The 27,505-nt window shown below is 37.5% G+C and overlaps 1 protein-coding gene and 1 long non-coding RNA gene across 5 annotated transcripts; one reads left to right on the top strand and one right to left on the bottom strand.

Annotated features, from left to right (window-relative positions):
- On the bottom strand, positions 1-23,970 carry LOC134813726 (dynein axonemal intermediate chain 7 homolog). Of its 4 annotated transcripts, none has more exons than XM_063821596.1 (19): positions 23,958-23,970; positions 13,360-13,393; positions 10,044-10,116; positions 8,607-8,698; positions 8,313-8,385; positions 7,888-8,017; positions 7,497-7,626; positions 6,905-7,038; positions 6,453-6,606; positions 6,192-6,335; positions 5,988-6,069; positions 5,649-5,765; positions 5,349-5,518; positions 5,033-5,182; positions 1,679-1,948; positions 1,416-1,506; positions 962-1,040; positions 765-846; positions 1-496 (listed from the first exon to the last, which is right to left on the bottom strand). In XM_063821596.1, exons 2-19 carry the CDS (start codon positions 13,384-13,386, stop codon positions 359-361), a joined length of 2,136 nt encoding a protein of 711 aa, XP_063677666.1. In that variant the 5' UTR covers positions 13,387-13,393; positions 23,958-23,970; the 3' UTR covers positions 1-358. The 4 variants fall into 4 exon arrangements, with proteins under 4 accessions (XP_063677666.1, XP_063677665.1, XP_063677667.1 ...); XM_063821595.1 differs by lacking the exons at positions 10,044-10,116; positions 23,958-23,970 and adding exons at positions 9,355-9,427; positions 14,642-14,652; XM_063821597.1 differs by lacking the exons at positions 10,044-10,116; positions 23,958-23,970 and adding an exon at positions 9,355-9,441 and having other exon boundaries at positions 13,360-13,402.
- Positions 20,742-27,157, top strand: LOC134813729 (uncharacterized). The gene is made up of 5 exons (XR_010160060.1): positions 20,742-21,053; positions 21,240-21,363; positions 21,695-21,853; positions 22,219-22,396; positions 26,554-27,157. It is a non-coding gene; the product is annotated as an uncharacterized LOC134813729 (long non-coding RNA).
- Positions 27,158-27,505: the final 348 nt, after the last annotated feature.

Here is a 27,505-nt window from a genome sequence, read left to right as displayed (position 1 = left end):
TTTCAGTACAAATTGTATTTATTATTATACAATGCAAAACACAATTTGAAATAAATCATCTTTCGGATCTTGATCCTTATCATATGTGCAAGAGATTTACATATTAAAACTGTACAACTTCCATTCAAGAATATTTGCGGAGAAAAATTGTCGACAAATATTTACAGGATATTAATCTGTACATTCTCTGTTCAAAATAAAAATCGCCTGGTTTAAGTGGTTGCAAGACCAAAGTGCATGCAAAAACTCTTGACTCTCTTCAAAACATTCAATCCTACACTTAAACGAAAATCTCTTGTCGACACACAGCTTTGAACACTTAACAGCGACTAACTCAACCAAAAAACAACCCCTAAAATCAAGAAAAGGTCAGCACTTTGGTGGCAAAAAGCCAAGTTGACACGTTATCCACAAATGTATAGGAGGTATTTGATAGGATGTCCACAGCTTTTGAGCTGGCGTCCTCTTTCAAACAGTGGAATATATCAGGGTGGAACTGAGGGGGAATGGTGTGAGTATATAACATATAATGTATAACATATAATGAATAATGTATAATGTATAATGTATAATGTATAATGTATAATTTGTAGGGGTTATGTGGTTTAAGGATTCAACCTTTGAACTAGTTGCACTAATTTCGATTTCAATGAAATCATAACTATTTGTTTTATCTGGAATCTCCAGGTTATAGCCACTTTCCATATTTTTTTGACCAACTTTATTACAGTATTTGTGTACAATAAACTAATAAATTACTTCACCTGTGTTCCTTCAACTTTCTCGTCGAACATCTCGTCGTCATCATCAGTGCATTTTAGAGCATAACTTTTTCTCGGTTCACAACTGAAACAAATAGGTTAAAATATCAATTATAATCTGCTCGATTTCGGTCTAACTTTTCATTTCCGACAAAATTGAAAACAATTACATAGTGACAATGTAATTGACAAGTAATTACCTGTAATTTTTCCACATGTCTTCATCCACAGGGTGCGTGGTTAAGTTCTCCGCTGCTCGGACGATCTGGCGTTTCTCACCTAATTAATAGATTAATTAAATAATTAATAGATTAATTAGACAATACTTTATAAGCAAGAAGATAATGTTGAAGGTAGATCAGCAGTTTTTACAACCTTCTACTCGAACTCTTGAATATCATATCTTCAATTAATATTAAAACAATGTTCAGTCGACGGTTAAAATCCCATTCTACAAAACTTCCATCAAAACTTCCACGGCTTTTACTTGCACTCTTATCGAAATAAAGAGAAATAGTGCGAAAGCATCTTATCTATCTGGCTTCTTTGATAAACTAGATATAACCAGATAAAACCAGATAAAACCTTTAAATCATCAATAATACACCAAACAACGTCTTAAAATTAGATTAAAATATCCAAACAAAATCTTACCACAGTCAGCATTCCAGCGACTCCAAGAAAAAGCAAAAGCGGAGGAAGCCAGTGCCATCTGCTCATACACACTGGATTCCAATTCCTCATCCTGAATTGTTTAAGCTTTCCTTAGAAGTTTGCGGTATTTAACGTAAACATGATATGCATATTAGACGTATTGTTTTAAACTTAATTGATGAAGATACAAATTTTGGTGACCCAGCTAGAAGTTTAACCATCGAACTCAGGGTCGTAATAATAATAATTAAAATGTTTCTAACCTTGACGGAGATGCTGACATATTTATCTGCATCTTCACTCGGGAATACATTTATCCCTGCAGCCACCAGTTTCTGCATCAGAATGTGGGCTGGAAGCCATTTATTCCTGATTCCATCCAATTCCATATCTTCTGGAGAATTTAAACAGCATGCGTTTTCTTTGATGGAAATTTCCAGTTCGACGCTGGCAGCGATCAGAGTGAAGATTACACACCCCTCTCCGTATGGTCTGATTTCCCAGGATTGGAAGGGCATGTTGTTATATGTGTCCTAAAAACATCGGGTATTAATTCCTTATGTCCTCTGGTATCAATATGAGGTTATTTAGACGGATTAGTTGGTAAAATAGTCCTTATTAAAAACTTTTGTAAAGCACGTTCTCATGGAGCAATACATGAGCCATGTTAAAGTGCATGGCTATCTGCTGGAGTGAAAAATGTGACAGTCCACACCGAAAACAAGTACTTTTTATTGCACGCCCTTTGGCGGCCCCTTTCATGTGGTGAATACTAAATATATTAAGACGCAGTGAAACTACCGGACCACGATGTATGGGGACTTGCCACCCCATGGCAACATTAAAATATATCGACTCTGTTACATCGTTTCCTGTTAATATAAAACTCCGTTACAAAATGAACTGGGATCTGGCAATACTACACCTTAGTTCGATAAAATATGATAAAGTAATGTATAACTAGACTTAAGTAAAAGTCTGAAAGAATATAGAAAACAAAATATATACTGCTAGAAAGCTAAATAATAAACTGCCAAAGAATCGTTAACGTGATATAAAACTGTTCCAAAACGATCAAAGGGGGAAGTGAATAGATCACGGACGAGGTAACATGCATAAGGAATTACAAGGTTTGGCCTCACACACAATATAATTACATGAAGTCATTTACTGTGAAATTGTGCCAGTGTTTAAAGATGCACGCTGGTTGACTGTTAATAAATAATTTAAGATGTCTATGTAAGATTTTCCGTTCAAAATTCTGGGTGATCAGTTTATCGATTAATAATTTAACCTCATGAATAAATTCATTCACTACTGAGGGCAGAGGAGGATTTGCATATCCTATATAGTTCACCTACAAATATTCCATATGAAGGTTTCACAGGTACGTTGGATTTAAGGTTAGGAAAAGTGACGACTTTAAAACTGAAATCACGTCGTTTGTCATATAATTTAGTGTAGAAACGACTGTTCGTAATATAAATGTCTAAATCAAGAAAAGTCGTAGATAGAATGCTAGAGTTTGTGACTACAATCTTCAACTCTACTGGGTAAATATCCTTGCAAATTATATCGACAGTCTTATGACTGATATTAGGGGTAGTTAAATCATCAATATATCGACTAGCATGTTTCAAAGTGTGAACCACAGGGTTCTTGTTTTTAACTTGCAATGTAATGTAATCATGCTCGTACCAGTATAGAAATAGGTCAGCGACCTGAGAGGCACAATCACATCCCATTGGGATACCAATTACCTGCCTGTAGATCACACCTCGAAACTTAACATAAATATTATCCATTAAGAATTTAAACATATCTATCAGGTCACTACATGTAAAAGACCACTTAGTCTTATTAACTCCCGACCATCTTGCCCGAAACTGGTCGTTGATTTTGATAAAATCAAGTTTCTTTTCCTCAAAACATAATTTAATCAAAGATGATAACTTCTCAATAAGTTTATCATGGGGAAGGTTGGTGTAAAGTTTCTTAAAATCAAACGAATATACTGACTTAGCTGAGCAGGTATTATTAAGATAATTTAAGTTAGATGTCACTTTGTCTTTATTGTTGACAATCCAATAACCAGAAGCGTCTAAGAACTTAAAATTAAAATTATCTTGGTATTTTAAAGTAGTACCAAGCAGTTTAAATACCACACTCAGGATCTTAGAAAGAACTTTTGTGGAAGATTTAACCCCAGCAGCAATGTACCTGAAATCCAAGGTCGGTTTATGGAATTTCGGCAACATGTGCATAAATGGTACCGAAAGATCATTTACCGGAATCTTAAACCTCAGGAAAAATTGCACATGCCTTCTTACAATATCTTCTTCAGAATCTGTGGAAACTTGATAAGTACTAGTGGAAGAAAGTTCATGCAGTAAATTATCTAAATAATATTTCTTACAGACAAAGGAAACATTATTACTCGCTTTGTCTACGCTAGTCATAATAAAATGTTCTTTTAGGACATTGAGGTCCTCAGACTCCGTGGAAATAACCGTCTTATTCCGTTTACAAAATATTTTGGAAGAAAAAATCTTAGATTTTAGTCTATCTAGAACTATGGCTTGCCAACCATCAAATAATTTAGTGCTGACACTATGCTTAGTTGCCAGACTTTTATAGGAGCCCCAATCCAGATCACCGGATTCGTACGACTACATTTTTTGATAATCACTGCACAGGTGGTCTTATCTAAACCCTGCACTTATGGCTAACGTCCGAAATCTCGATGTGGGATGGGAACTTTTAACTTAACGTTTTGTTAATCGTTATTATCACTTCGAGACGACGAGATGGCAGGGCATACTCTCATGCTGTCTATAGGTGATGATTAATTCTGAAAATTGTTAATCGGTTGAGCCTTGCAATAAATTATCCCACAATTTCGATCGACAAGATGTAAAGATGGGTTACCCTAGCAACGCGCAAAATAATACATACTTTTATTAAATTTGTATTTTCGCGCGCTACTGAACAAATATTATGAAAGAGTGACTTTGGTGGTCAAAGTAAGAAAACAACATCATTCTCCGACAGAGATACTATGTTTATCGACTCTTGTTTGCATATTAACACTTCAATGAATTAAAGACCATGCCATGAATGCTTAATTAGACCTAATGGAATAACTTCCTTGCGTTTGGTATAGGGAAAAGAAGTTTTATAATTGCAACTTTAAATTCGACAATCGCTTCAAATTGATGCGATGCACTTCGTGTTCATAGCTTACTATTCATGATAAATTATAATGTCAGAGATATATAAAGAAAAAAGCCAGTTGTTACTTGTCAAGAACATGCGAAAACCACGATTGTTCAATTGCTCTCCAGCCACATTATTAGATAATTAACTATTGTTACATATACTTGGTTTTAATTTAAAGTGGTTGACAAACCAAATGAAACTGGAAAGCGATTCGATAGAATGACAGCTTTAAAAGCAATATTCGTGGTACACCAGAGAGGAGAAACATGAAATATTTGCCAATATTATTGCTATGAAAACAACTTTCCTGATTACTGGACAATGATTGGAACTCAATCATTTTTAATCATTGAATGTATATCAATTACTTCCCAATTACCTCCCAATTACCAACTCACCTGGAAGGTACAGATGGGACCAATAAACTGTGACTTGAAGGAGATAGACCCATTAATATCATCAAAGTTAACCTCTTCAAACCCATCAGTCCTCCAGCACTGCTGGGAATCCTCCCACCTGGCTAGCTGGGGCTCCTCCGTAAACACTGCCTGCAACATTAGGCTTAGTTGAAACCTTTCTTTATCTGCATATCCATTGTGGAATATTTTAAATATTAATCTTACATTTAAGACAATATTTTGACATTTATAAAATATGACAATATGATCAGATCAATTAATTAAGCCATTAACCAATTAGTTAAAGATTACTCACATTGCTGGCCACAGTGAAGCTCATATTTAGAAGAGGCCAGGTGAGCTCCTTAGTTAGCTGGGTTATAGCCGCCTCCCCGCCCTCCTCACCCTCCTCTCCCTCCTTAGCTGTCTCCTCTTTCTCGTCCTCGGGTGTGGGGTTCGGTATTCGCTCCAGTGCATTTTCTGTGACTGTGACAAGGCCCAAGGGTTTGTTAGTGAGGTGGAAAGGAAGTTGTTTCAGCTGCTTTTATTTACAAAAACAATTATAATGGCACAAGGAAACATTGATAAAAGCAAAAAGGGAGTTGAAAACACTTACTATCTTGAATGACCCAGTTGCCCACTTTCTTAGCTTGGGGAGGCAGTTTGAGCAGGTCCAGGTACATTACTCCTCCCACAGTGGACATTGCGCGCAGATCTACTACATCCTCGTCCTCTGAAATAATTTTATATTGAGATAAGTGTTCACCAACTAACTAATCTTATTACCTGTTTATAGAATGAAATAGAATAAAAAATAATAGAATAGAATTTGAAGCGAACTTGGAATTTTGCCGAATATTTAAAAAGAGGTCACGGATTCTCGGCGTAATGAAAATCAATCAAATTTCGAAGCATATCTACTTTAGCCCAACTAAGGAACTAATTATAATCAAACCTATTTCATCCACATCGGAGGGAGTTGCCGGTCTATTATCTTGATTCTCCGTCAAATTCTCATTTTCAACTGCCTGAAGAACCTGAAAATCGTAACATATCAGCGAATTTTCCAGAAACTATTTGGACTAATAAGTATGGCGGTACATTCCTTGATACAATTATTTTGGTTAAGATGAATTTTCCTCTTAAATTATTGTCTTACATTTTCAATAGCTGTTTCCTCTGCAATGGGATCTGCAGGTTTAGCGGTTGCTCCTTCATTTTCGTTTGGTTCACCAGCATGAGCAGCTGACGGTACTCTGGATGGCATTGGTGTTTTCTTCTTTTGAGAGAAGAACGATTTGCACTGAAACAAAAAATTGTGATAAATGCTATCTTGAGGAGAGCGAAGTTAAGGATGGTGCAATCATTGAATCAATTAATGATGAACCACGAATTTTAACTATCCCGTGATATAAATTACCTTTGGACTCAAAAAGTCAAAAGAAGTGTGAATCAGGCGCACAGCAACATCAGCGTTTGCCAGTGATTTAGGGATTTCCATCTGAAATTCGTCCGTGTCCAGCTTGAAGCTTTTTTGACGGGGATTCTTAGCGAGGTTACCCCAAAGGGAAAATCTGGAAAGTACAGAGTTAAAATATCGATTAAAATAGAAAAAATATTATCGGTTAAATTGTTCAGATAATTTTAATATCGATACTGATAAAAAAAATCTTTCGTATCACTTATATGTTTTAAATAATAAATATCCCCCTCCAGGTCGATACTGATAGTTGGATAATATCCGGTTGGAATTTTAATATCCTATCTACATTTTAATATCCTATCGCGATAAGAATAATAGATATTCACACGAATAATGAAGCCAGGCTAAATAATCTTGTTGATAACTTAACAAAATAATTTTCACATTACTTGACTCTGGGTGACTCCTTTTCGATGAGTAAGTTCTGCGAGTCAGGATCGGCAAACTTCTCAGCAGTCCTCATGACATTGAAGGTAACGTTATCAACCTTATTTTCTATCAGACCCTGAAGACTGTCTATTCCCTGAAACACATCATTTGTAACTTGACTTAATTTTAATTATAATTCTAATTAAATTTAACATTATTATTTTATTGCCCTTTTTTAGTGTTGTGTAGCAAACGAAGTATGAGTTGATGGGAGTATGTGATTATCATGTTTTAACTGCAGTTGCTTGTTGCATGCAATTCATCAGTTAAAACAGTCGCTTGCATTGTGAATGTCCCAAAAACTAACTATTTTTTTATAGTGGCAGCACACAGCGCGGTCGCGGTTTAGTTGCAATATAGTTGCAGTATAGCGCTGTTAGTAATATCACTATAGCTGTCACCATGTGCACGAAATGAAATTACAAATTTGTTCAATTTCTAGATGAAAAACCGCAGGATACGATTTCCACAAGAACATTCCTGTGCACTAAAATAGTGAAATAGCTGAATAACAAACAACACAATTATTATGGAGTTATGGTAAACGCTAACCTCCTTAAACTTGTCGTGTCCCTCGTTGATTTCCAGCTGTTTGTCCAAGGTCATAACCTCCTCCAGCTCATTGATGAGGTCCAAAGCCTGCTCGACATCTCCCAAACAACCACTCACGTCTTGACTCGTACTATTATTTAATCAATTAGATATTTAATTAATCATTTCTTATCTACTAATTGATCATTTCTTATCATGATTGGTTCTTGATCGATTGATTTTTGGTTCTAACATCTTCAAGCAAGCAAAATTCATGTTTAATGATACACAATAATATCGAGAAATGTTATATATTCGACCTTGAGAACCGGACGAACTATGCTAAACCATCTTAAGATAAAACATTGCCCAAACATGTACTCAATCAATAGTGAGTTGTAAGTTTAAGTACCTGCTCTTGGTCTCATCAATTGAAAGTGAGGTGAAAGTGTTGAGTTCTGATTGTACGGTAGGGTCTGGTGTTCCGTTACACAACAGGAATCTGTCCCAGATTTTCTGTGATCTCACTTGTTCTCTCAGATCTGATGAGCAAATTTACTTATTATATCCTTTGAAGTTTTCTGAAAATCGTTCAGAAGAGGACGAGGAAAATTATTATAAGTAAAACTTATACTTGATTACAACCACGACCACGACCACGACCACGACCACGACCACGACCACGACCACGACCACGACCACGACCACGACCACGACCACAACCACGACCACGACCACGACCACGACCACGACCACGACCACGACCACGACCACGACCACGATCACAGCCATAACTAAAACACAAAAAGTTTTAGTACCAAATTCGACGGTTCTCACCTTTCAATGAACTCTTATTTTCATTCAACATCTCCTGTAGAACTTGTGTCTCCGTGTCAAACCGCTCCGCCTCCTATTTGATATAAGAAATATGTGAAATATGTAAGTTACATAAATTATATATTATGAAACTTTTCAGATCGAGCGATCATAGAAAATGACGAATAGAATATTTACACTGCTGAAAATATTCACATATGAAAAAATTGAGCGCTACATACTAAATATTATGTCAAGTTGTCAACTCATTAAACCAATCTACTTTTACAAAAAATTCTTTTTCAAATAACATACCTGTTTCATCATTTCCTCCATGGCTTCTTTTTCTGCTCTTTTGGCCTCCTGTTCCTGCTCAAGTGCAATTCGTTGTGCTTCCCGTTCAGCAGCTGGATGGGAAATAATGATTTAGTTATTAAAGCAAATATTATTTAGTAACTAACCTATAATAATATCATCAACAAAATAACTAAACTTGATATACGACTGGCCATCAAAATACTATGGATCCCATAAAATTAATGTTAGTTAATGTCCATTTAGGGAAACACTTCTTTGTCTAGATTAAAAAGATATGATAATCTTCAGCCGATTAGGATAAACCAGTAAAAAACAAACATATTATTAACACTTTGAACTATATTACATAATATTATGAATTATGTTACAGAGATCATCCAGATAAAAATTAATTTGAAAGTGATGTTACATAAACACAAATAATGGAGATGTGAAGAGACAAGTTAAGGAATGTGACTCATGACACATGCACATTGTGTAACAGTAAATCCCTTCTGGTAAAGTGCTTCAAATAACATCTTTTGACTGAAGTGTAGTTGATCACAATGATTAATTATAAGTGGACATAGAAAGTTAGAGGTTTAAGAGTTATAATGTTCCTTTGTGATGAGATTAGATGGTGTTTGTGTTGCTGCAATGCAGTGAACTCTGTTGAAGTGAACTTTATTTTCATAGTGCACCATTCTTATGAATGATCACTATCCCAATGAATGACCACAATCTCATTGTCACGTGTTCAACTGACCTAATCTCTGCTCTTCTTCGATGTTATCTGGAGTTTCTCCGAGAGGGGCTGCTTTTTTTCCTGCTTTTTTTCCCTACAATAACGTTACTACAACGTGTTTAATTTGAGCAAACACTTACACGGTGAATGAAAACGCATAAACTGTTGAAAATCAGATGAATAAATTGGTTATCAAATCAAGGTATAAAATTAGCATTTGAAATCTTTAATTGTCAATGAAATTGTCATATAATATGTGCTCAAAATATTTACAGATTCAATATTTAACAACAGCGAGATATGACGTTACATTTGGCAATGGTATCGAGTATGTTGAGCAAGCCACATCAATACGATTTCAGTAGTAACTGAACAATGTAATATACAGCAAAATTATTCATAAACTCACACAAGAACAAAAGTGAGGCTTTTTATTCGAAAATATGAGTGCATGTGAATTGTAGGTATCACAACAAAAAATACTACATAATTTCATATTATGGCAGATCAAAAATTTCAGTAACTGAACAATGCAATATACAGCAAAATTATTCATAAACTGACACAACAACAACAGTGAGGCTTTTTATTTGAAATATGAGTGCACGTAAATTGTAGGTATCATGTTTCATGACCAAAAGAAATACTACATAATTTCATATTATGGCAGATCAAAAATTTCGAAGTAGTAAATATCAAATAAATTTCACCTCGTTTTGCCTCAAGCTCTTCGGGATCTAATTTACTTTTAGGCCCCTTTTGCTTCTTCTTTCCCCCTCCCCCCTGAGTGTGATGAGTGAAAAGTGAAATGGTGATTGAAAATGGTTATCCATAAAATCATGGTAATATTCTCTACTAGTCGCTTGCAGATACTGTATTCTTGTTAAGTGTATGTGACTAGATAAGGTTAGCTACGTAATCTTAGTAAAATAAGTATAGATGCAGTAGGACAGTATAGTCATGGATCTGACGACATTCCCGTCTATATAACTTCCGCCCCGGGGTTTGAGACTTGGAATACCTCAAGGGACCCATTAGAAACAAATTTGGCTTGGGTAGAAATTTTGGCTATGGGGCAGTTTTGCGCAATTGACCACGCCCTTTTTTGGCGCTTTTGCAACTTTAGAATCAAAATAACTCCGCTTCTAATTGGAATTAGAAGCTCAGCTTGGCTTTAAAGTTGTTCAGAATCATCACATTTAGGGGGGTAGAGCATAATTTTAAAGTCAACAGACATCGGGTTGTTGAGTTATGTGACCACACCCTTATTTACCCTCGCGAGTCATGATTTTCACACTAAATACGAAATATCTCGGCTTCTGATTGAGCTACGTGCTCATCCTGGGCATTAAAATGTTCAGAATCATCACATTGAGTAGGGTAGACCACAATTTCAAAGTCCTCAGATGTCAGGTTGTTGAGTTATTAGGCCCCAACCTGTTTTTACGCTCTCGCGGATAGCGATTGCAGCGCTTAAAATCAAAATAACTCAGCCTCCAATTGAAGTTAGGAGCAAAACTCGGGCAGCAAAATGTTCACAATTATCACATTGAGTGGGATAGAACGTAGTTTCAAAGTCATCAGACGTCAGGTTGTTGAGTTATTAGGCCCACACCATAATATTTACTCTCTCGCAAGTCGCGAGTGGACACTTAAAGTCAAAATATCTCGGCTTCTGATTAGAGTTAGGAACTAAACTTGGGCATAAAAATGTTCACAATTCTGGAAATTTCCATGCCCAAGTTTAATTCCTAACTCTAATCCGGAGCAGAGTTATTTTGATTTTAAGCATAGAATCACTACTTGCGAGAGCGTAAAAATAGGGTTCCGTCGAATAACTTAACAATCTGACGTCTGAAGACTTTGAAACCAAGTTCTACCCCACTTAATGTGATAATTCTGAACATTTCAATGCCCAAGTTTTGTTCCTAACTCTAATCAGGAACCGAGTTATCTTGATTTTAAGTGTTGACTCGCAAGAGCGTAAAAATAGGGTTCCGCCTAATAACTCAACAACCTGACGTCTGAGGACTTTGAAACTACGTTCTACCCCACTCAATGTGATGATTGTGAACATTTTGCTGCCCGTGTTTTGCTCCTAACCTCAATTGGAGGCTGAGTTATTTTGATTTTAAGCGCTGCAATCGCTACCCGCAAGAGCGTAAAAACAGGTTGGGGCCTAATAACTCAACAACCTGACATCTGAGGACTTTAAAATTGTGGTCTACCCTACTCAATGTGATGATTCTGAGCATTTTAATGCCCAGGATGAGCATGTAGCTCAATCAGAAGCCGAGATATCTCGTATTTAGTGTGAAAATCACGACTCGCGAGGGTAAATAAGGGTGTGGTCACATAACTCAACAACCCGATGTCTGTTGACTTTAAAATTATGCTCTACCCCCCTAAATGTGATGATTCTGAACAACTTCAAAGCCAAGCTGAGCTTCTAATTCCAATTAGAAGCGGAGTTATTTTGATTCTAAAGTTGCAAAAGCGCCAAAAAAGGGCGTGGTCAATTGCGCAAAACTGCCCCATAGCCAAAATTTCTACCCAAGCCAAATTTGTTTCTAATGGGTCCCTTGAGGTATTCCAAGTCTCAAACCCCGGGGCGGAAGTTATATAGACGGGAATGTCGTCAGATCCTTTACTAGTATGATGATTTATAAGATTGACTAAATGTACTGTTCTAGCGATGAAAACACTAGATTCTGTGTAGTGTGTCTTTTGTACCTTTCCAAGAACTTTTAAACCAAAAAATCAACTTTTTTCAGAGGCCTTTGAGCTTTTAAGGGTTGAGTTTTCGTTGAGAAAGGGCTTGTGTTGTGGTATGAGATTAACAGAAGTCATTAATCTACATCAACTTTTTAAGGGTACCTATGTGAACAAAAAAGCAGCCCATGAACATTTTATGATGTTGAACAACAGAAAGATAAAGATTTATGTTGAACAGCTGCAACTGACTGAAGGCAAGCAAAACACACGATCGCAAAGTGTACAGAGGATGCAGATTTGCGAAGTTCGACAAATCTATCGTGCATGAATTTAAACAAGTATAGAATAGGTAGCTCTTGCATGCAACGCATATTTTATGCTAGAGAATATGATATTAGGTAGGTTAAGTGCATACTGATTGTAACTTACACACTATAGGAACTGTGGTTAAATTGGCGTCAAATTAAAACGATTATAACAAATAATGTTAAATTTCCACAGAACTGGTTCATTCAGAGGTGTGCCAAAACATTTCTCTAAAATCTAAATCTATCAGAATTTTGGATACCCCATTTAATGGTGTCCAATATGCGATTCTAACACGTTTTAAATAAGCAAGCTGTTACAACATGCTGCACAGGTTATGAAAACCATGACGTCATTATTTATTATACAGATTAATTTGCTTGCTGTGCTGGAGATCCATTATATATATTATATATGCATTCTCTGCTAATGAGTTGTGATAGCTTCCCAGAGAGTGCTAGACAAACATGCAGGATTGCTGGCCCGCTAATTTCATTTCTTTCAAATGTTAAATGCAGAATGCAGATTTTATGTATGTTATGCCCCTTGATTCAAACAATATCATGTTCACATGCAGCTGGTGGCCTATAAAGCTATAAACATGTTACTTTTCTTTTACCTAATCAATGTGTGAGGAAGTTTTATGTACACAGTAACACAGTGGCATCTGGGTAATACTATTGAACACGCTGGTAACAACTAGTGAAGCAACTGTTTCCCACACAAAAATATTGGCAACAATATTTAACATCTAGTCATACTTTATTCATGCAATTACTTGATTCATGGAAAACGAAGATAAGCCAGATAATCTTAAGAAGCAGAGAAATTGGAATTGTAATAAAATTCATTCAGTGAGCTACGCTGATAGTGAAAGTTTTAAACTAAAACTACCAGCAAATAACTTTAAGTTATTGTTAATAACAAAACTCTGTACTGTATAAAATATTAAGTTATACATTGTGTGCTGATACGGATAAAATTTAAAAATTAAACACAACTCACCTTTCCTTTCTTTCCTTTTGGTGGCATAACACCTATAATAATTATGAGAATTAACTCAAGAAAGTCATTGTAATGGAAAAAAGATCACATACACTAGCAAAGAGATCATGTCAAATATGATTGATACTTGCAGGGAACTTATGGAGATAAACTCATTTTATGTTAAGGAATTGGAATATGGGCTGTAAACAGAAACACCCAGACAAAGTTAGGACCGAGTTTTGAAAATACTTTCAAGAGTGTCCCTCCCTATTATTATAGGCACTCCACATTTTTTTAACCTGTTACTTAAACATATACCATTGAGCCAATCAACACAAGAGCCTCAACACAGTTTGGTGTTTAAGAATTTTATTTCATTTCGCCACCTTCTCATGCAAGTTTCATTCTCTCAAATTCTGAGCAAAACTACGATTTCACATGATCTAAGTTACTTTTGATGTAAACACTAATTGTCAACCTACCCAAAATGCCATTTATCAGTCAGAAATAAAGATTATTAATTATGATATACCAGGGATAGGATAAGTCACCAGTTTCTATGTTCCTCCTTACCACAATCACTAAAAGTTACTGGTTTCAATGTACCTTCCTAACCAAAAGTTAACTGTTTCTATTTACCCTTCTCATTATGATTATCATAGCTGCCTGTTTTGATCTAAATTAGATTACAAACAAATCAATTTGATATTTAAAGGAAGCCTAATGCAATGTGTAGTATGGTAATCACCATAAGTTACCAGTTCTGACGTACCTTTTAGGAACCGACCGTAATTATGGGCTTTTGGCTGCCGGACCGGATCTTGCCGGATATCAATTTACTATCCGGTTAGCCGGATTCTGCCGGACCAAAACCGGTGTTTGGAGGGTAAAATATAAGGCAGCCGGAACTTGCCGGAAAATTTAAATTAATTTCCACATGATAATGACAAATATCTAAAAATGAGGATAGATATTTGTCATTATCATGTGGAATTACACAATAAGATTATAGTGTTTACAGTCTAACTAACAGTTCTCGTGCCCAACCTAAATTTTCGACTAATTTTTAGCTAATTTTCGTTTAATTTTGAGTATAAAGCACCACGAAAGGGAATATATATTTTTTGAAATCGGTCGCTGGGTTCATTTTCCCATTCATTCACGGCCAGCAAAGTGATAGTACGGTAACTTCATGTAACGCATCGTAAGTAGTAGTAGTAAGTAGTTATCGTTATAGTGCCGAGTAGTAAGTAGTTATCGTTATAGTGCCGAGTACTTCCTGATGCCTTCTATCATCAATCAAATTATTTGATAGATTTTGATAAAATTATTAGCAGTTAAAACGTATACTGTACGGTACTTTACTGCATTTTAACTATAACCGCTGACCAGCAACGAGCACCATCACCCAACTCATCATTTTATAGATCATACCATTTGGTGAGTACTGATAAGTATAGAATTTCAGTTTGTGTTCCACTGTAGTAACATTATCTGCGAGTTAACAAATTCTAGTAATTTAGCCGTCCCACCAACTCAACCACCATATTGAGAATTTGAGATTGAAATTCTAAATCTCCACATGATCAACAACAACTTATACCACAAAATAAGGAACTCAAAATCAACTCAAAATCCGTAAACCGAAATATTTTGAATGGTAGATAATGCACGTGCTCACTGGGGTGCTCTTACATAACTCAACAAATCACGACGGTAGTTAATTTCAAACTTTACATTGATACGTTGTACTTTGATCGCACATTTAATCGTCTGATCGGAAAGTTCACAACTGTTTGTTTTTGTGAAAGATGCTGCTTCAGACAAAGATAGCATTGCTGCTTGCTCTACTTCTGACTAATTGTCGTAAGTTTATAATCCTCGTTGAAAAAAACTAATTTTCTGTTTTAATTAATAGTATAACAAATATATTCCGTGACTAATGGTGTTACTAGTAGTGTGTTACTAGCAGTGTACTACTAGCAGTGTGTTACTAGCAGTGTACTACTAGCAATATTACTAAATTGTACTTTACTTAAAATTGTATTTTACTTGTGTTACTAGCAGTGTGTTACTAGCAGTGTGTTACTAGCAGTGTGTTACTAGCAGTGTGCTACTAGCAGTGTGCTACTAGCAGTGTAATACTAGCAGTTTGTTACTAGCAGTTTGTTACTAGCAGTGACCAAGACGCGCACTCTTCGACGGTCTAATATTTGAAACAAATATTTTACGAGTACAGTATCGCCTGTTAATCGGACGCAAAATTGGGCACTATCCGTCGCGGAGTCGAGTCCGCGGCGGAGCCGCCGGACTTCGAGCGGACTCCGAGCGGACTCCGGCGGAGCCGCCGGACTCCGAGCGGACTCCGGCGGTGCTCCGCCAAAATGTATTTACAGTGGACTCGAGTACATTTTGGCGGACTCCGAGCGGAGCCGAGCGGACTCCGAGCGGACTTTAAAGTCCGCCGCGGACTCCGAGCGGCTCCGCGGTGGCTCGGTGGAGTGTCCGCCGCGGACTAAGCCACTAGGCGGACTCCGGTCCGCCGCGGACTCCGGCGGAGTGCTTGGCGGACTCCGCCGGACCTCTCCGCCAGACTTGAATCCGGCGGAGTCCGGCGGAGCTTGGCGGAGTCCGCCAGCTCGGCGGACTCCGCTCGGAGTCCGCCGGACTCCAACAGAGTCCACTGACTTCCGACCTCCGTCTTCCGACCCTCGGCTAAATTTGTCACGTGACATACAACATAGCATTTTGCAATATTGTGGTCAGATGAAAAGGTCGCTAGTGATAAACCTTAACCATTACCCTCACAATGTCAATAGTGTACAACTCTAGTCCTAACTTTGACCCTATAATGTATAAACGTTGACCCTAACCCTCCACCAAACCGTCCGCAGCGAAATATCAATGTCATTGACTGGTCACGTGACCAAAACAATTTTTGTCATATTATCTCATATGGGGAAGCGTTTTTAGTTTAACCTTACACGTTGCATGTGGCGTCATTCGGCCGGATCCCAGCGGGCAAAAATACGTCGACCATCACAGGACGACGCCTTGCTCTAACCAGAGCCCTCTCGCTTGCAGTAGCGCGCGACCGCCGGAGGCGGCAAAGAGGGCTCTATCCATGGCCACAACTGGCACCACAAATCGTGGTGCCAGATTTCCTCCCATATTTCTGATGCCGCGCGGGACGTGTCAGTCATTTTTAGTCATGTCCGTGGATTGTGATTGTAATATCGGAAAACAATATTTTCTCATTGGATTTGATTTTTGTAGAGAGCTAATATACTTTCTTTGATCACGCACTCCATTTAACAAATTTGAAATTTTGCTTGTTCCTTTGTTTGTTGCAATCATTCGGTTGATCATTCGGCGGATGCTCCAAAAGGGCCGGGACATATTTTAATGTTAAATTCTCAATAACCAGCAGACTTGTTACCAGTTACCTTGCTAGTGCTACTCTTTTGTCGTTTGCAATTGGACTTTAGATTAATTTTCTCATTGGATTAGATTTTTGTAGGGAGCTAATATACCTTCTTTGATCATTCACTCCATTTAACAAATTTTGCTTGTTTCTTTGTCTGTTGCAATCATTCGGTTGATCATTCGGCGGATGATTCAAAGGGCCGGGACATATTTTAATGTTAAATTCTCAATAACCAGCAGACTTGTTACCAGTTACCTTACTACTACAAGTAGAATCGTAATCCTTTGTCTTTGAGTATTGTAGATATTTAGGTAAGACGTTTAAATGCCTCTATGTTTTTACAGCCAAGCCATTTTTAGATAAGTGAAAGTTTTGAAGCTAGGTACTTGTTGCATGCAATGCCCTCGATTACAGTAAAGCTTTTGCCTGAAAAACCTAATATAGGTGTAGGGCGTTACTGATTACACATCAAAAATACACTTTTGTCATTTGCAATTGGACTTTAGATTTATTTTCTCATTGGATTAGATTTTTGTAGGGAGCTAATATACCTTCTTTGATCATTCACTCCATTTAACAAATTTTGCTTGTTTCTTTGTCTGTTGCAATCATTCGGTTGATCATTCGGCGGATGATCCAAAGGGCCGGGACATATTTTAATGTTAAATTCTCAATAACCAGCAGACTTGTTACCAGTTACCTTGCTACACTTTTGTTATTTGCAATTGGACTTTAGATTTATTTTCTCATTGGATTAGATTTTTTTTAGGGAGCTAATATACCTTCTTTGATCATTCACTCCATTTAACAAATTTTGCTTGTTTCTTTGTCTGTTGCAATCATTCGGTTGATCATTCGGCGGATGATTCAAAGGGCCGGGACATATTTTAATGTTAAATTCTCAATAACCAGCAGACTTGTTACCAGTTACCTTGCTACACTTTTGTTATTTGCAATTGGACTTAAGATTTATTTTCTCATTGGATTAGATTTTTGTAGGGAGCTAATATACCTTCTTTGATCACGCACTCCATTTAACAAATTTTGCTTGTTTCTTTGTCTGTTGCAATCATTCGGTTGATCATTCGGCGGATGCTCCAAAGGACCGGGACATATTTTAATGTTAAATTCTCAATAACCAGCAGACTTGTTACCAGTTACCTTGCTAGTGCTACACTTTTGTCGTTTGCAATTGGACTTTAGATTTATTTTCTCATTGGATTAGATTTTTGTAGAGAGCTAATATACCTTCTTTCATGATCATGCACTCCATTTAACAAATTTTGCTTGTTCCTTTGTTTGTTGCAATCATTCGGTTGATCATTCGGCGGATGCTCCAAAGGGCCGGGACATATTTTAATGTTAAATTCTCAATAACCAGCAGACTTGTTACCAGTTACCTTGCTAGTGCTACTCTTTTGTCGTTTGCAATTGGACTTTGGATTAATTTTCTCATTGGATTAGATTTTTGTAGGGAGCTAATATACCTTCTTTGATCATGCACTCAATTTAACAAATTTTGCTTGTTCCTTTGTTTGTTTCAATCATTCAGTTGATCATTCGGTGGATGATTCAAAGGGCCGGGACATATTTTAATGTTAAATTCTCAATAACCAGCAGACTTGTTACCAGTTACCTTGCTAGTGCTACACTTTTGTCGTTTGCAATTGGACTTTAGATTTATTTTCTCATTGGATTAGATTTTTGTAGAGAGCTAATATACCTTCTTTCATGATCATGCACTCCATTTAACAAATTTTGCTTGTTCCTTTGTTTGTTGCAATCATTCGGTTGATCATTCGGCGGATGCTCCAAAGGGCCGGGACATATTTTAATGTTAAATTCTCAATAACCAGCAGACTTGTTACCAGTTACCTTGCTAGTGCTACTCTTTTGTCGTTTGCAATTGGACTTTGGATTAATTTTCTCATTGGATTAGATTTTTGTAGGGAGCTAATATACCTTCTTTGATCATGCACTCAATTTAACAAATTTTGTTTGTTTCTTTGTCTGTTGCAATCATTCGGTTGATCATTCGGCGGATGATTCAAAGGGCCGGGACATATTTTAATGTTAAATTCTCAATAACCAGCAGACTTGTTACCAGTTACCTTATTACACTTTTGTCATTTGCAATAGTACATTTGTTAAATGTTGTCAAGGTGTAAATTTTCTCTAATTTTAATTGTATTTTGGACAAGTGTTTTGTTGAGAAACACTTATATAAGCGAACCTACCCCAATATTGATTAGCAAACAGTATTTTATTGATTAACTCCCTAAATTATTTCTAGTCCAAATAGTGGATATTTATTAGCATAATTTACAGCCATCTCTGAGGAACACTATAAGTGAACATATCCCAATATTGGTTAGCAAACAGTATTATTGATTTATTCCCTACAATCATGTTTCCAGTCCAAAAAGTGGACATTTATTAGCATAATTTACAGCCATCTCTGAGAAACACTATAAGTAAAGCTTATTGTTTAACATTTTACCAATTACTCTGTCTTATTGTGTTTCATTTTAAACTGTTCGATCCGAATTGTGAGTTTGTTTTATACATTTGAGTTCACAGCTGCACTTTATCAGATTATAATTTCAGTCCACTAATATTTGCTTCTCTTAAATCATCTCATTGTTTAACATTTGACCATATTTATTTTTATATATTTATTAGCATAATTTACAGCTATCTATATCTCTGAGAAACACTATCAGTGAACCTACCCCAGTATCTGTATTGCTGTATTGGTTAGCAAACAGTAACATGTTAAGCGTGTATTATAAACCATGTCCTATTCCCCCACCCCTTTTTCCTTAGCGAGTGATAACTAAATATGTGAATGACCCCTTACAAAGGATCCTGTACGTGCAGAAATAGTATACATCGAAATACATACTCATCTGCACACTAAAGTTACACTCGCTACAGTTCATCTCTCGGATTATTCCAGAATTGCGCGCAAACACACGTGTTGTCTCAAACAATAAAACAGTCTGTTTCATTGACATGTAGGTTGACACTCTCTCGTTGTGTACGTTTTGAGAACTTTTGTTTAGACTTTAGGGGCCATCTACTTGGGACGTCCGTCAAAATTGCAGATTTTCAGACCACCCCCGGGGAGCACCCCCTCCCCCTGTCCGGGTGTGTCCGAATTTTCAAACCCCCTCCCCCGGACGTCCTGATTTCCAGCTACTTTAAAGAGTACAAATAAAACCAACTCAAATTCATTGTTAATAAAATGTGTAGTCACTTAGAATAGATAATATTACATTTAGTGTCGAACAAGTTTAGCACAGTTACATTAAGGTACTTAAGTATAGGTAGCCATCCAATGGAATAAGTTTTAAGGCAGGAGCAGAATATGCGAGTTGTGTCTCGGCTCTCATGAGCTGCTCTGGGAAACGACTTCTCGTTCAAAATACAGGGATCTAAACTTACTGAGTAATTAGTGTCAAAGAGTTGAAATAAATGCGACTTTTTCGTTAATTCTGCCAAAATTTCCGGACGTCCGGATTTTCAGAAACCACTCCCTATCACTGTCCGGATTTGTCCGAAATTCCAAAACCACCTCCCCCTCCCTTTTTGCTGGACGTCCTAAGTAGATGGCCCCTTAATATTTTATTTGATGCAGAATAGCTGACAGCAGCTACAATTGTACATTTGACTCAGTCTTTCTGTGCTTTCATATCTTAAGTCTGATATTTACTTTGCTCCTAAACCTTCTTTTAGTTCTGACAAAGCAAGATTTGCCATGATACACACACGATACAGCGACTTTTTATGTCGTCATCGCTGCATAATTTAGACTTTAGAGCCAAGGTACTAAGGCAGATAGCTGATATTCAGGGCTCTTTCCCCCTAGACGATTTTGGAGCCCGCTGTTTGACAATATTTACACTGACAAAAATTGGTCGACTCTTTTATCTTATTCTCTCACATTAAACAACATTAACCAGGTTTATTTTTTTCTAGAAATGACTATAATGTGACTATTGCATTGGATAGAGTTTTCCAATGGCATTGTTTTCTACCTATCTGACCTATGTTGAGTTTCGCCAAGACTTGACGGGACCATCACATCTTTTGACCACCCCAAAGTCTCACTCGTTGCGCCAACACAGCAGAGAGTTCGTGAGGAGGGGCCTATATCCCTGATCAGCGGCTTATCCTTTCGTCCACCACAACACTAACTCACACAGTAACTGATGACAATCCTTTCCAACTAATGCTCACTGAATTTATCCTTAGCGCTTCTGTTGACACAGCATGGCACCAGGTACTCTCCCTTATTTTTCCCTATTTATTTTGTTATATTACACAAGCTGAACTGGCTCGAGGGATACCCTTGATTTTTACACGTACCTCATTATTACATCATATCAAGTTTAAGTATGTTAAATTCGATTCTAATCGAAATAAAATGGTTAACATTTGCAAGATAGTAACATTTGTTTCACTTCAGGGACGGATCCAGTGATCCACTAACTTTTCCTAAACAGTATCGAAAGATTGATCTAGAAGCTTTGACAGAGTTTTAGCTCTTTATGTCTGCCACATTGACTTTCTGATGAATAAAGGAAAAAATCGTAAGCCTTTTACAATATCTAGCGCCAGCCAGCCGCGCGTTATTGACATTGTGTAGACCCTTTGAAATTTTTTAAAGCTTTTAAAAACGGCCATTTCTTAGGATCGATGTCCTTAAAGTTAGTTGTTCAGATCATTCAGAGGTTATCGTTTAAAGTTTAGTTCAGTCTAAAAAAGAAATCTGAAAGAAGGTAAATATCTTAAACCTCAGCTGCTTTTCCTAATTTGCGAGATGAGTCTGTCCGACCAAATTTTATTTGGTTAGCCGTCAGGGCAGAAACTCAGAATCTCAACGAATCTTTATTTAGTTGCTTATCTTAAAATCTGTTTCAGGTAGGTGATAAGGTGACGTTTGCAGAGCGGCGTCTATTAAATATCATACCTTTATGTTTGAAGCTGAGACCGGCGATAGTTTTAGTAAGGGAGGGCTCCTGCAGAGATCAATTCACGGACGCTAATGTTGCCTTGAATTATAGTATGATAACCGACAGAGTAAGTTTGTATTATATGATTAGTGTTTGTGAAGTTAAGTTGTAAATCAAGTCGGAGGTTTTGTGATGTATAAGTATAATGTCTTGATAAATGATTCAAATTTCTGATTGTCTCTAAATAGACTTAGTGAAGACAGATTCTAATAGAAATAAATAGTTCAATAACGTATCGACATAACTACGTCATACTCATATCCTCAATAAATTTAATGGATTTGTAGTGTTGTAATTAGTTTAAAACTAAGAATAAGTGTGCAGATGATAATATAGCAGTATAATATTGTGCCCAGACCCTCCCAGATCTGCCTTCAGCTCCCTGTCGTAGTCAGGGATTATAAGGAGCTCTATCTACTTATCCCTTTTCAGGTGACGTTTGCAGAGCGGCGTCTATTGAATATCATACCTTTATGTTTGAAGCTGAGACCGGCGATATTCCTAAGTAATACGGCAGATGAAGACACAAGTTTTAGTAAGGGAGGGCTCCTGCAGAGATCAATTCACGGACGCTAATGTTGCCTTGAATTAGAGTATGATAACCGACAGAGTAAGTTTGTATTATATGATAAGTGTTTGTGAAGTTAAGTTGTAAATCAAGTCGGAGGTTTTGTGATGTATAAGTATAATGTCTTGATAAATGATTCAAATTTCTGATTGTCTCTAAATAGACTTAGTGAAGACAGATTCTAACGAAACGAAACGAAACGAAACACAATATTTACTACCCCGCTCGTATGCGACAAAGATATTGCATAAAATATACCTAAATAATTTACACAATACGGTGCCCATGTCTGAGCGGCTCTCCACAAAAACTTTCTCTCCTCCTCAGAGCAGAAGGTTTTTTTAAAAATATATAAACTGGGATCTCATAAAAATTTAAGAACCAATGTACTTTATTTGACAATAAAAGATAACAAATTGTGTCACACCTAAGGTTTATAAACTACCAAGACGTGCGCCGAGTTAGACTCGTCGACGGTCTTATATAATTAGAACAAAAAATTTACGAGTATCACCCGTTAAGTCACACACAAGAAAAACTTCATGATTATACATCGTTCACTATGATATCTTGTCCTCACAACAAATAACACCACTTCTGATATAATATCGTCTATTCAAATCCTTCTTTGCCTTCTCTTTCATCTCCAAAACGAGCAGATGATGTCTGGCTTGCTCCTCAGGTGACCGATCTGGTGAAATGAACACAGTTTTGTGGTGCTCACTCAGTTTCAGGTTTTTCGATTTTGATAAAATCTGATGTACAGTATTCGAATTTGATAACAAAATTTTGACAGGTCTGGTCTTGTCAGCTGATTTCCTTCCAATCCTTACAGCTTCGAAGTGTGGTTTCACTTCAATCTGTTCAAACAGTTCGTCTACTTTGTCTGATAGTTTCTCTTCATCTGTCTCCTTTAAACCAAAAATGAGAACATTCCCGCTGCGATCCTCTTCTGACACAGCCTTCCGCACAACTTTTTTCAGGTTCTCCTCCGTTATTGTACTGTTCGGCGAGGCTTTTAACACAGCTTGACTGTATGACTTGATTTCAGCTTGAACAGTGTCCTGAACAGCAGATTTTACGGTGGTCTGAACTAATTCCAACTGATTGGCGTTGGCTTCAAGAAGTTCCCTTTGCAGTTTGATAACCGACTCTTGTGATCGGATGAGAGAACTCTTCAATTCCTCAACATCTTTCATTGCATTCAGAGTTTCTCCGACGACAGAATTCAACTGATAGTACATATTATACATCAAATTTGATAAAACCTTCTTGACTGGCTTTTCAAACTTTTCAACTGAAAACCTTGTTCTATTTTCACAGTTCGTGGCTTCTGCAATTTTCGAAATTAAAGCCTCGAAATCCTCATTCGCTTCGTTGAAAAATGCAGAGTGTCCTGATAAACGCTGCAGTAAATCTGTGTCCTTCATCATGTACTTAACTTGTATTACAAGGCTACACGGTGGTCGCAGTGCAATTAAACGATTTTACTGATAAGAGAGCAACTATTATCAACACACAAGCTAAAAGGTTTTACAGAGGTTTTTAATAGAAATAAATAGTTGAATAACGTATCGACATAACTACGTCATACTCATATCCTCAATAAATGTAATGGATTTGTAGTGTTGTAATTAGTTTAAGCTAAGTTAAAGTATAAGTGTGCAGATGATAAAATAATAGCAATATAATATTGTGCCCAGACCCTCCCAGATCTGCCTTCAGCTCCCTGTCGTAGTCAGGGATTATAAGGAACTCTATCTACGTATCCTTTTTCATTCCTGACCCTGATTGTTGTACGTAGCTGTGACTTGTAATCTTCTCGATTCTCCCAGTTCAATTTCATTTGAAAAGCTTCAGGTAGCATTTAAACAACAATTGTTACATGTTTAAATCTGGAAATATTCTTCGATCGTACACTTCTCTACACTGTTTTACACGATACATAAAAAATCAAGAAAACAACAAATTTTGTTGTGCAGCTGGATTGAACGGGTCGGCTCGCTCCGCTCGCCAAGGGCCCCCCAAAGAAAAATCCTGGCTACGTGCCTGTAGTGGATACTAAGTAAAAAGGCTTCCATGAAAAAAATTGCACATATAATATCTCGGTTCGGGATACTAGCCAAAATGACTTCTTTAAAATTGAAATAAATCCAGTTTTTGATATTCAGTTTTTTACTCTTTTTCTGAACTCTAGAATGTGACTGAGGAGTGATTATATTTGTCCTAGTATACTAATTAGCTAATATAGTAATCGGCTACAGACATATCTACGCCTATGTGGGACGCACACTAAAATTAATGGAAATAATTATCGGACTTTATTATTCACGGACCTTAATACCACAGACATTATTTTCACGGATGACGGACATAATTATTCACGCTGAGGTCTTCAGTGTGAAAGTAATGGCCGTGATAATTATGACCAATAAGGTAGATAACATGCTTGTCCTTGCATTTTAGAGTTCCGTCTAGCACCAGTTCTATGTTGTTGACCATGATCTTTTGAGTCCTTGTCAAAGAGGACGGGGCAAATTTTGCAGCTAGGTCCATTACACCTCTGTAATTGTCCTACATCAAGGGTTTCCAGTTGTCCCAGTTGTCGATTCTTTTCTAGTGTATTACCGATTGAAGGGTGTTTCCTAGTGGCAAATACTATCCGTACATCCCCACATAACATTAACCTAGTAGCTTAATGACCAGATTAAGTTCTTAACCAACTTTGTAAGACTAATGTTATCAAGAGTGTTGTACGGAAAATACGAGGCTCTGTTGTGTCTTATCCTCAGTGTCTCTGGTTGGATTTCCTGGGTTCTCAATAGACCTCTGTATTGCTTTCGGCTCGATTTCTTCTAGTTTGTCACCGTTGTTGTTGTGTCCGCATCTGGCAAGATCCTCCTTTAGTTCGCCCAGGTCCTCTACACATGGTGGGGTTGGAAACTACATATGTATCTGATCTCAAGTAGTTCCTAGCATCTGTTTCCTTTCTAAATAGCTTGTACCAGATCTGATTTTCGGAGTCCAAGCTCAAGGTAAGGTCTAAAAAGTTAACCTTGATTCTATATGGTTCTGCCAGTTTGATTTAGCCAGTTTGTTCAACAATTCGACAAACATTGTAAATTGTCCCGCTGTCCCCATCCACACTCCAAATATGTCGTCGATGAATCTCTCCCAAAAGTTTATCAGGGTCGCACTCTTTATCTTTTTGCTAACCTTTTTGAAGAGCAACCAATGCATACTATGCATGCATGCATTGCATAGTAACGTCTGACACTTGTCTGGAGATACAGTTTCCAGTAGTAGGCATGAGGCAGGAAAAATTAGTGTGTGACTGATTTAAGCAGTTGGTCACCAGAGTTCAGTTCGAGTACTAATTTTAAGGAAATTAGTGACGTTTTATTGCTAATAAAATTGATTTGAATTCACGTATTTTTGTTGGCGTTAACAAGGCTCATACCTCCCCCTCCTGTCAGCAACCGTCAGCATTTCCAAATACCCTTTTCCCTCGGCTGCTGACGTCATACATGAACGCTCGCTTATGTTAGCTATACATTTTGAAACAGCAACATTTACATTGTATTATGTATTATATTGTATTATGTAATTACATTAAATGACGGGTGGGCGACAATTTACCCCCCGACAATTAACCCCCCGACAATATAATTTAATACAATTAACCCTGACCCTGACCCTGACCCTGACCCTGACCCTGACCCTGACCCTGACCCTGATCCAGGACCCTGACCTTGACCCTGACCCTGACCCTGACCCTGACCCTGACCCTGACCCTGACCCTGACCCTGACCCTGACCCTGACCCTGACCCTGACCCTGACCCAGGACCCTAACCCTAACCCTAACCCTAACCCTAACCCTAACCCTAACCCTAGGCCTAACCCTGACCACTGACTCTGACCCTGACCCTGACCCTAACCCGATCAATTGACCCAGTGTAATTACATGGGGGTCAATTGTCGTACTAAGTCCTAGATTTCGCGACAATTGACCCTAGTTTAATTACATAGGTAAGGGGGTCAATTGTCGGTGGGTCAATTTTCGGGGGGCCAATTGTCGTACTAAACGCTAGATTTCGCGACAATTGACCCCAGTGTAATTACATAGCACATAGGGGGTCAATTGTCGGGGGGTCAATTCACAATTGTCGCGGTACCTAAATGACATGTACTTTTTCAGGATCAAGTCAAAGTCAGGCCTGCAGCGACGAGCCCCTTTCTTTCGGATTGTGAAGTGTAATGTTAATGTTTAATGTAGCTGTTTAACGTCGAAAATTGTTAGTTTGTAATTGTTTTTGAGAAGCAAAATAATTAATCTGAGAAGTGTTTCCAGTTTTTTAAAGCTCAGGCATGGGCACCGTATTGTTTATTTAGTTATATTTTATACAATATCTTTGACCTTTGTCGCATTAAGTTGTAGTACTACTACTAGTAGCGGGGTAGTACTAGTAAATACTGAATACTGTGTTTCGTTTATTCTATAAGTATATAAATATTGCATTGTGTATCTTTGTTGCATAGTACATAGTATAAGTTGATAAGTAGCGAGGTAGTTAATACTGTTTCGTGATGTATTTTGATTGTACAATCTTAATTATTCGTATTATTATACCGCAATTCCTGTATTTTATCGTCTAAAAGTGAACAATACCAAATTAAAATAAACAAGAGGCATTTATAGCCTTCGATAAGTATAAATAATCGCACACGATGTACGTGCACCCGGGGTTAAATACGACGCAATTGTCAGCACTGCGCGCGCGCACACGTACCATCTTATGTGTGCTGATCTGTATGTGCCTATCCTACTTGTGAAACAAGCGCGTCACGCAGTACGCGTAGGCACATGGCTATGTGAAGACGACGCCAGCCAGCACTCTCTACGCTCTTCGAGCTCCGATCGTCCTGTGACGAAGTAAGGACGAAGCCTGAAGTCCTCAGCACTCAGGTAACATCGACCACCGATTGAAAATTCAAAGATTTTTTGACATAAAGGTCAAATGTAAAACTAAAATCTTGATGCTGATTGATTGACGACTTCAATTTTTGAGCACAGCGCGAGCGCATGCGGAAAAGGACCGCGTAGCTAGTCAAGATGTTGATAAATATTTGGCTTGTGGCGCGATGTGTTG

This window comes from Bolinopsis microptera, chromosome 4, assembly GCF_026151205.1.
Source record: "Bolinopsis microptera isolate Bmic1 chromosome 4, MBARI_Bmic_1.0, whole genome shotgun sequence".
Taxonomy (NCBI): Eukaryota; Metazoa; Ctenophora; class Tentaculata; order Lobata; family Bolinopsidae; genus Bolinopsis; species Bolinopsis microptera.
This window is presented reverse-complemented; position numbering and strand designations above follow the sequence as displayed.

Excerpts from the sequence above, each read along its gene's own strand:
- LOC134813726 (XM_063821596.1), bottom strand. The coding sequence starts at position 13,386 with ATGCCACCAAAAGGAAAGAAAGGAAAG. Across the intron at positions 7,627-7,887 it reads ATTGATGAGACCAAGAGCAG|TACGAGTCAAGACGTGAGTG; the intron begins GTACTTAAACTT and ends ATTAAATAATAG. Across the intron at positions 5,766-5,987 it reads CTCCGATGTGGATGAAATAG|AGGACGAGGATGTAGTAGAT; the intron begins GTTTGATTATAA and ends AAATTATTTCAG.